Source organism: Phycodurus eques, chromosome 15 (assembly GCF_024500275.1).
Source record: "Phycodurus eques isolate BA_2022a chromosome 15, UOR_Pequ_1.1, whole genome shotgun sequence".
In the NCBI taxonomy this organism is placed as follows: Eukaryota; Metazoa; Chordata; class Actinopteri; order Syngnathiformes; family Syngnathidae; genus Phycodurus; species Phycodurus eques.
Genome location: NC_084539.1, coordinates 6,555,060 through 6,565,914, shown reverse-complemented (window position 1 = coordinate 6,565,914; position 10,855 = coordinate 6,555,060). Strand labels below are relative to the sequence as shown.

Here is a 10,855-nt window from a genome sequence, read left to right as displayed (position 1 = left end):
ATAGGCAGCTTGCGAAACTCGCGCTCCGCCCCCGGTCATCATGGTAATAAAAGCAGCCTCACCATTGGCCCAGCAGTATGTGGGGCGGAATGAGGGCTGGCTCACATGTGACAGGGACGCCCCCGGTTGATTTCTGTAAGACAAGAAATAACTTGTACAAAGTCTGATATAATTCTTGATATTTTGACAAAAGTATGTTAAAGACATGTTCTTAATACACCTGAGAAGTGTTTTAAATTGAAAAAGAAGAATATTATAGTATGCTACTTTACATTGTGATGTCTTATATCAGCCACATTTTGCTTGTTTGGACCCCAATTATTTGTGCGCACCCAAAGAGACTTTCTACACTCAATAGATTACAGTGAATATACATGTAGATGTGATATTGCATGAAACATTTCAAATGCTCACGAATACAAATGTAAATGTACATGTCAACAGCTGTGGCTTGCATAGTGATGTTATCCAGCTCAAATACAGTTATTAAAATATGGAAACTTTGAATATAATGGTTGTTCCTGGGACACCACTTTTAATACCTGTAGTTCACCACCTCAATCTGTGTTCAAGAACTTGTCATATGCTGTGATAGATCAGGACCAATGATAAACTGTTATCTCTCCGTATATTGGAATGTATTCACCTCTGCCTTATTTTAAGCATAGGTGACATGAGGCGTTAATATCCGTTACTTCCTGACATATGTATGATCTTACCACTCTTGGGTGTTCTGCCTTAGAATGAATGACTCATTAATTAATTAAGCTGCTTGACCAAACACTTTTACAAGTAAACAAAAGAAGCCATGTGAATATAGACTGCATACCAGATTTCTATGGTTACATGCAGTAACTTGGCAACCATTGTGTTTGTCTGTCGTCATAGAAATATCTGTTTCAGGGTGCCTACCTAGAATATTTACAGCCTGGTGGGTTGTTAATAATGGAAATATTTCATGTCTCTGTCCTTATTGATATGTAAAAGCTTAGCTGGTGTCAACAGTAAAAGAGAATAATGTTCCTTGTGGTGATTTTATTCTTAAATCCATGTCTGTATTTTCAGCAGTTGCTTATCAATGCAGGAAGTACAAACACTAAGAACACAGGATAGTAAACAGGAACTGGAAGTTCTGATAATAAGGTAACGTCAGTTTGTGACGTACAGCATGTTGAATTTGTTGTACTGCATATTAGTAATGTAAAACAAAACAAAAGTTTATATATGAACTCCATGTTTAAATGTCAGCATGCAACCATGTTTTAATAAGAAACAATGGAAAATGTAAAGTTAGTTAGTTAACTTTGTTTTGAAGTTTCCTGTTATATCAGGACAATATAACCATATCGTTATGATTAACATTATCAGCCAATATGGCTATCCGCATTTTATTTATACTTGCACAATCGAACCTTGCTGAGTAAGGCCCATTACAGACTGTACATTCTCTTCATAAATCAAGTTGTGGTGAAAAAAAAAAAAAAAAAAAAGACAAATTGCTATGCCTCCCTAAAGTTTTATGGACATTTGTAGCATTTTAGTCTTAGGTATCAAGAGGTAGGGACACCGTAAGTGCAGTAAAGTGATGACAATGGGCCCATGACTGAATCGGTCCCAATGATACCGTGGCTGTGTTCAGAAACACTCCCTATCCACTATGTAGCACATAGTGGTTTCATCATTACATCACAAGATTAATTGCAAATGTTTGGTACCTAATTAAATACAACTGCACTGTACTTAAATGTAATGTACTGGTTTTTTTAAAAATAAATAAATAAATAAATAAAAAGTTTTCAGTCACTGTAACATTATGGACAGTTTGAGCATTTAATTCAGTGATTCTTTTACATCCCACCAGAGTATGCCAGCGTCCCAGTAGTGGCACTTTCAAAAACGCTGCCATATAAAATGCCCTCAATGTATGGTTAAATATCGATGGTCACTAGAAAAGCAATATATGAAAGCAATACATACATTACCATGTTGCATTGCCCTGACACAGAAAAAATATTTTCAATTTCCGAGGTATTGTTTTATTTTTGGCACAAGACAAATTTATGAGTCATGATGTGAAAATATCACAACACAGATGGACATTAAGTGATTTGTTCATATTAATTTTCTGAAATACACAAAATACCTTGGCGATCTGATTCCCGGCTACAGAAGCTGTCAAGCTCCTGAAGTTTGCAGATGACACCACTGTCATCGGCCTCATCAAGGACGGTGACGAGTCTGCATATCGACAGGAAGCGGAGCGGCTGGAGCTGTGGTGCGGCCGACACAACCTGGAGCTGAACACGCTCAAGACTGTAGAGATGATCGTGGACTTCAGGAGGCATCCTTCGCCACAGCTGCCCCTCACATTGTCCAGCTGCCTTGTGTCAACCGTCGAGACCTTCAAGTTCCTGGGAATTACAATCTCTCAGGACCTGAAGTGGGCGACCAACATCAACTCCGTCCTCAAGAAGGCCCAGCAGAGGATGTACTTCCTGCGGCTTCCGAGAAAGCACGGCCTGCCACCGGAGCTGCTGAGACAGTTCTACACAGCGGTCATCGAATCAGTCCTGTGTTCTTCCATCACAGGTTGGTTTGGTGCTGCTACAAAAAAGGACAAACTCCGACTGCAACGGACAATCCAAACTGCTGAAAGGATTGTCAGTACCCCCCTACCCACCATTGAGGACTTGCACGCTGCCAGAACTAAGACAAGGGCGTGCAAAATCCTCTCGGACCGTCTGCACCCCGGTCACCAGCTCTTCCAGCTCCTTCCCTCAGGTAGGCGCTACCGATCAACGCAAACTAGAACTAGTAGACATTCCAACAGCTTCTTCCCTCTTGCGATCAACTTCTTAAACACCTAACCTATAATTCCATTACAACAAGCTGGAATTTTTTTGACTTGAGTTCGTTGTCACATTTCTGTGGGGCCAATTATGTATTACTCGTGCACTCACTGTAGTTGTCTCGCCATGCTGCACTATTTGCATATACTGGCCACTCATGCCAGAGTAGCATCTGCTCCATTTGCACACTGATTGAGGAGTATCTGTAACATTTGCACAACCAACATTGTCCCAGATGATCAGACTCCTCGTCACTTTAAACCGCATACACTCCTTGAAGTCTCAGCGCCCTTTGCACAATGGTCATTGCACCGGACTATTGCAATATTAGTCATTCGAACTGCTCTTAGGGCTAGAGGACTCTGCATCTTTTTGCACAATTGTTTTTTGTCAATGTCTTTATGTCTCCAAAGTGTTCTGTAAATTGACAGTCTGTTGTACTCCAACTACCGGAGACAAATTCCTTGTGTGTTTTGGACATACTTGGCAAATAAAGATGATTCTGATTCTGATTCTAGGGACATGGAATGTCACCTCTCTGGCAGGGAAGGAGCTCGAGCTGGTGTGCGACTAGATATAGGCGGGCTCGTCTCCACACACAGTTTGGGCTCTGGTACCAGTCCTCTCGAGAGGGGTTGGACGCTCTTCCACTCTGGAGTTGCACACAGTGAGCGGCGCCGAGCAGGTGTGGGTATACTTATTGCCCCCCGGCTCGGCACCTGTACATTGGGGTTCACACTGGTGGACGAGAGGGTAGCCTCCCTCCGCCTTCGGGTGCGGGGATGGGTCTTGACTGTTGTTTGTGCCTGTGCACCAAACAGTAGTTCCGAGTACACTCCCGTTTTGGAGTCCTTGGTGGGGGTGCTGGTGAGCGCTCCCGCTGTGGATTCCATCGTTCTGCTGGGGGACTTCAATGCGGGCAATGACAGTGAGACCTGGAAGGGCGTGATTGGGAGGAACGATGATCGACTTTGTGGTCGTGTCATCGGACTTGCAGCCACATGTCTTGGACACTCAGGTGAAGAGAGAGGCGGAGCTGTCAACTGATCACCACATCACCATCACTTCCACCTCCGGCAGAACTATACCCACGTCTCGGGGAGGCGGGGGACATTGAGTCCGAGTGGACCATGTTCCGCGCCTCCTTTGCCGAGGCGGCCGACCAGAGCTGTGGCCGTAAGGTAGTCGGTGCCTGTCGTGGCAGCAATCGCCGAACTAGTTGGTGGACACCAGTGGTGATGGATGCAGTCAAGCTGAAGGAGTTCAGTCGGGCCTTTTTGGCCTGTGGGACTCCTGAGGGAGCTGATAGGTACCGGCTGGCCAAGCGGAATGCAGCTTTGGTGGTTGCTAAGGCAAAAACTCGGACGTGGGTAGAATTCGGTGAGGCCATGGAGAACAATTTCCGAACGGCTTCGAGGAAATTCTGGTCCACCATCCGGCATCTCAGGAGGGGGAAGCAGTGCACCATCAACACTGTGTGTAGTGGGAATGGGGCACCGCTGACCTCGACTCAGGACGTTGTGAGTCGGTGGTGAGAATACTTCGAAGACCTCAATTCCACCGACTCGCCTTTCCATGAGGAAGCAGAGTCTGGGGTCTATCCCTGGGGTTGAGGTGGTTAAAAAGCCGTGCTAAGTGAGTGGTTAAGAGGTATGGCTCCCGCAGGTCAGGCCCATTAGGCCGGATAACCACCAACAAAGTGGGCCATCCCACCCAGACCCGCTAGCACCAACCCCGCAAATGAAATGAGTTTCCTCCGCAGGGTGTCCGGGCTCTCCCTTAGAGATAGGGTGAGTAGCTCGGTCATCCGGGAGGGTCTCAGAGGAGAGCCGCTGTTCCTCCGCATTGAGAGGAGCCAGATGAGGTGCCTCGGGCATCTGTTTAGGATGCCTCCCGTGTTTGAAAACATTTGACTGATGAATGTACTCTATAGTCCACCATATAAAACAAAGGAGTCGGAAATGTGTCTGAACGCAGCCAGTATTCTCACTAGGTATCATTTACATGGAGGGCCACAAAGGTGAAACACCTGTCAACAGGTGAATGTTGTTTGAAAGGAGTGGGAAGTAACCAAGTACAAATACTTTGTTACTGTACTTGAGTAGAGTTTACAGTTATTTTCTTTACGTGAGCGGCCATTTTTTATATATATATATTTTTTTACGCTGTACCTTTGAAAACAGATCCGGTGTAATAGATGTAATTGGACAACATCTGTTGAATGCTGTTGCTAATGGCAACAGATTTGGAGAAACAAGACGTTTTCCTTCCAGAATTTATTTATATTGTTTGATATTGTTCTCTACAATAATGATTTATGGCAAATACGTTATCTTTTGCCAGCCTAAAAAACACAGACTTCCGGAATTTAAGCAATCTGTGTCCAATTTGACATGTATTTTTTTGAGTTGTTATCATTAGCTAATGTAACATTTTTGTTTCTCAGTTCACATTAGCAAAGCGATGGGAACACATTGTTTTGATCGCATAAAGGTCGCGCCAACACTAGCTAGCTCCTAAAGAACAACATGCTACATGTAATATGATTGTTTTTCTTCTCAGTACGAGCACTAAATTCATAAAAAAACTTAAACTTTTTGTGTGTTTCTTTTTTTATTTTTATTTGTTGTGTGTGTGCCTAGTTAGCAGCCGTCACCCTTGAGGCAGGGGACAATTACCATTTGAGGCGCTTGATAAAAATATGTCGTACCAGTCATACCACATTGGTTTATCATGACCTCGTCTAACTAACTAAATAATAATAATAATAATAATAAATAAATATAAAATATATATGTATATTTATTTTATGGCATCTCTCCTTCTTCGTCCCAAGAATCAACTTGCGTTTGTGGAATAAAGTGGTGAAAAGAACAACACGTTATAGAGTATCAAATGAATTGAATGTCGGTCAGCCGAAAACCAGCGTGCATTTACAGAATGCAGTACATGTTGAGCGTCAGATAAGTCAGTTTGTCCCTCCCATGGCTGTCAACGTACCGTTTAGTCAATTGACGTCAGCGTTCTCCTCGAGGCAGCAGGTGAGAGCGAGTCAAGCAGGCGTCGCGTCTCCGTGCAAAGCGACCGAGTAGCGGAGCGCAGCCATGGGAAAGCTACAAGAATTTCACATCACTTTCGCCAACAATAAGGTGGTTTACAGTCCGGGAGAGTCTATCGGCGGAACTGTCAAAATACGACTCAGCAACTCGCTGCAATACAAAGGTAATGTGTGCTCGAGGGAGAGGAGGAGGAGGAGTGTTTTTAGTCCCATCAAGCGCGGAAGGACACACAAATGTGGACAAAGTTGACCGTCGAATACATCACGGTGTTGTTCGGCTATAATAATGCACCCTTTATTTTCCAGGGCTTCAGAGCAAGTCGCGGGTGCTTGGTTAGCAAGTCGTTTGAAAACCACATGCCGTCCTACTACACCCCGCCTGATACGTGCTTCCACTTGTTGTCTTAGCATGACCTGAACTTGTTTGGCTTTGGAACATGGAGAAACAGTCATGTCAAATAGAACAGCGGGTGCACACGTCGTACCGTGGGAAACACTTTTATAGAAGATAGGGATGCACATTTCAAATGGTTTTCTGCCACAAATGTGATACGGTGAATTCAATTCAACCGACAATGATGGGGATAAATGAGAGTAGTAAGGTGGAGGGTCTCAGTAGTTGCCCTTGAAATGAACAATGGGTCCATTGTATAGTAATAATCCTTATGAGGATTATTATTCTGTGGTAATAAAGGACATGCTTTTAATGTTAAATGAAAGCTGTTTTTGTGAGAGAGAAATACACTAATACGCCTCTGTTGTATTTGTTTGCCAAACAAAAGCCTGCTAAGTTTCTAACCAAACTTCCAAATGTGTTTAAATACTGTCCTTAACTGTCCTTAAGCTCTGGTTTGTTGACATTCTCCTGAAAGGACAGCCTGAACTAACAGAAAAAAAGGAGTAACAGTTCAATGGAAGCCGTGACACTTGCTTTATTGATGACTGTGAACGAAGAAACTACAGCCAGTGTATGCTATGCATGAAGGAACCTCAAGAGTCATGCATTGCAAAATTCAATCATTTTCAAGAAAAATATGGATCAAAAGTTGAAGGAACACTTTGGTGTCCGAACTGCTTTCATTGCTTGCAAAACAGTCACACAGGATGTCAACATATTGCGCAAGTCCTGAATAACAGTCATTGGTAGTGGCTGATTTTTGTGCAGTCAATGTGGGATCAATTCCCTCTCAATGACTGTGTGTGAATGTTAGCATTAACGGTTGTCTTCTCTCTTTGGTCAGTGACTAATCCAGGGTGTAGTCTGCCTTTCTGTCAGTCAGCTAAAGTAGTGGGGGTACTAGTGAAGTGACTCACTTTCACATTATGTCTACTAGCTTGCTTCGAAAATATTGTCCTGTTTTAGTGACACATAAGGCTTGAAGTGGGCCTCTCCCCCCAAAAAAATTTATGGTCTAGACCACGGGTGTCAAACTGGTGGCCCGGGGGCCAGATCCAGCCCGCCACATCATTTTATGTGGCCCGCGAAAGCAAATCCATCCATCCATCCATCCATCCATTTTCTGAGCCACTTCTCCTCACTAGGGTCGCAGGCGTCCTGGATCCTATCCCAGCTATCATCGGGCAGGAGGCGGGGTACACCCTGAACTGGTTGCCAGCCAATCGAAGGGCACATATAAACAAACAACCATTCGCACTCACATTCACACCTATGGGCAATTTAGAGTCTCCAATTCATGCATGTTTTTGGGATGTGGGAGGAAACCGGAGTGCCCGGAGAAAACCCAGGCAGGCACGGGGAGCACATGCAAACTCCACACAGGCGGGGCCGAGGATTGAACCCCGGTCCTCAGAACTGTGAGGCTGACGCTCTAACCAGTCACCCACCGTGCCGCCGAAAGCAAATCAAAATCGCTAATTGTGTTCAGGTGTAATACCATTGAGATATTTGCAATAATTTTTTTGTGACCAATCCCCCTTTAAAAAGAAATGTAATAGTTGAAAAACATGTTTTTATAGGCTTTTGATTTCGAAACTGGTTATTCATCAATGTGTTGTGCATATTGTGATTACAGTATATGAGGTAATCTTTCATTTATATGGCTCCACAGTCGTAGCGGCCCTCCGAGGGAAGTCATAACTCTGATGTGGCCTGTGAAAAAAAATAAGTTTGACACCCTTGGTCTAGACTCTTTTCACATCTGCCATTTCCCTTGAGCAGTTCCTGATGGTGTGCTAACTCATGCCTGGCAGATAGTCGAGTACAACAACTAAGGCCATCAGCAATAAGTGGGCTGCTGGTGTTAAGATAGACCCTGTTTCTGTGGATGAAAATAGCCTGAGCCCAATGGCAGCTTTTTCGCTCTCATTTATTAGACCAAGAGTCTGGCTGTGTTTACTTACACTTGTAGGATCATACTCTCGTGCGCACGAAAAATAAAAATGCATCCATTAAAATGCATGGCGTGCATACCTGTTTGCTTTGTGTTCACGCTGGCATTTTTAGTATCGGCTACACAGTGTCGACATAAAAAATAAATGCATTAAGCCACAAGCTCCTTGTGAAGTGTCATGTGAAGAAAAGCATTTTCCAAACGTAAATCCTGTCTGCTGTGTTGAAAATAGAGGTGGAACAATCAATCGATTAATCCACAACTAATCGATTATCAAATTGATCGACAACTATTTTGATAATCGTTAGAGAGCTTGATCAACTGAAAAATGCCCAACTTCTAGGAATTTTAGCCTCCCAACTGTAAATATTGTTAGATTTCTGTATTCCTCTAGGAAAGCAGACTGTTTATCTTTGTGTTTCATCAAAATAAGACATTTGCAAACATCTGCTTTTACTTTGCAAAACAATGATAAACATTTTACCTTATTTTCTGACATTATAGACCAAACCAGTAACTGAAGTATAATCAATTTATGTGCATTATCTGCACTGTCAATTTGAAATAATGTCCTGTTTTTGAACAAAGGGATGGAATTCTTTTATTTTTCTTTATCCGATTCATCGAGAGTTTGGATAAGTTGCATTTCTCCTCTATACGAGAGAAATAAGGACTAAGCCCTGTTGTGAATAGCTAAAATCTGAAAATAACTGATGCCAACCCTACAAGGAATTTGTAATTACCTATAGATGCCACAAAATGGCATTTAACACAGAGAGAATGAAAAAAGAACAACACACACCGGTATTCCGTTTTATTTACTGTAATCGATAACAACACACAAAGAATAATCAGCACAGCATCAACACCATGCATTTAGAATGTATAATCATGCTTAAATTAATATATATATATATATATATATATATATATATACACACACACACACACACACACACACATTTATATAAAATATACATTAATATAATCATACTATTTATTAACGAAACAAATCACCTTCATTTGAGGCTTATCAATAGTATTAGCTTCTATACTAGCCTAATAACATGCTAGCACAAACTGACACGACATCACACGTAGTCAAACAAATACCGTATATGCACTAGCACTTTACACAAGGTATATTAAGTCATTAAACTCACCTTTTGTATATAATACTTTAATTGTGGGCACAAAAAAACAATGAATAGGCAAATCTTTGAACAAATAATGGAGGACAAGTTCCCCCCATAATCTATTGTTTGGCATTAAAAACTCACCTAATAATGACTATTTCCGTCTGATGTGTCCCAAAAAGGATCTAAAATGTATTTATTCTATAGCAAGCGCTGTTGCTTTTTCACCTGCCCCCCAGTGGGCATGCACTTCCAATGCATATGCTGTTAAATATTTATGGGTTCTCTCTTTTTTTGCTATTATTTTAACGCTGACCAGTTACATGGCAGTTCATGTGTACTTGCTGTTGGCAAGAGTCATTTCTCTGTGATTTTTGTCATCCTGAAGCAGATGGCATTTTTGCAGCACTTACTGTTAGATTCATTTTTACTGCAAGGTCACCATTGCTCTTCCTTGAGTTGTTTAATAATAACCACATTTATACCCGACTGTTGTGGCAATGGAACAATTTTAAGAAGCTTTCTAAATGACAATATGATTGTCTTTTTCTTTTAAGTGTGTGTTGTTGATTGTGGGTTTATGCATCATGCGAGATGATATCTACAATCCTTCGGGCAGGTGACCAAAGACAATACTCGTTGTCTTGTTGATCGTTTGTTTCAATGCAGGTGACATAGCAGATTTTTCTGTAATCCTCCAAAGTGCATTCCATAGGGGATGTGTCTAGTTAATGCATAATCTGTCTGACAGATGGGCTCTCAGACCTCACCAGTGCCATTGTAAATAAAGGAACTTTCACATCTACCGTGGAAGGTGATGTTTTCACCACCATTTGTTCGTTACTTTGGGGGATTACGCAGAAAATCAAAAGTGTAGATGAAAGATTCCCACCCTTTGTTGTTTTTGGGGGTCATTTTCCGTACCGCTTATCCTCACTAAGGTCGCGGGCGTGCTGGAGCCTATCCCAGCTCTCTTTGGGCGAGAGGTGGTGTACGCCCTGAACTGGTCGCCAGCCAATCGCGGGGCACATATAAACAACCATTTGCACTCACATTCACACTTACGGGCAATTTGAAGTTTTCAATTAACCTACAACGCATGTTTTGGGGATGTGGGAGGAAACCGGAGTACATCCACGCAGGCACGGGGAGAACATGTAAACTCCACACAGGCGAGGCCAGATTTGTACCCGGTGATGCAGATGTACTCACCAGTCGCCCACCGTGCCGCCGGGGCATTTGTTATTTTTTAAATTTCTTTTTAGACATTTCCCAGATAAGAATGACTTATTACCAAGACAGTCACACATATGTGGAAGTAAATACCTACCGGTATATACTTTTATACATACAGTTTGGTGCACTTCTAGGTCTGCATTCTACTTGCATTCTATTCAGGTTTTCTGCTTGTATGAGAAGCAAAAGACTATGCAGCACTTCTGCGTTTGGGTAACTGGAGGA

The 10,855-nt window shown here is 42.5% G+C and overlaps 1 protein-coding gene across 1 annotated transcript in view; it reads left to right on the top strand.

Moving 5' to 3' along the window:
- Positions 1-5,822: 5,822 nt before the first annotated feature.
- arrdc1b (arrestin domain containing 1b) overlaps positions 5,823-10,855 on the top strand; it is a 36,764-nt gene continuing 31,731 nt past the window's right edge. The window contains exon 1 of the mRNA XM_061698789.1: positions 5,823-6,071. Coding sequence (XP_061554773.1) covers positions 5,954-6,071 — 118 coding nt within the window. The 5' untranslated portion in view covers positions 5,823-5,953. The remainder of the gene's footprint in view (positions 6,072-10,855) is intronic.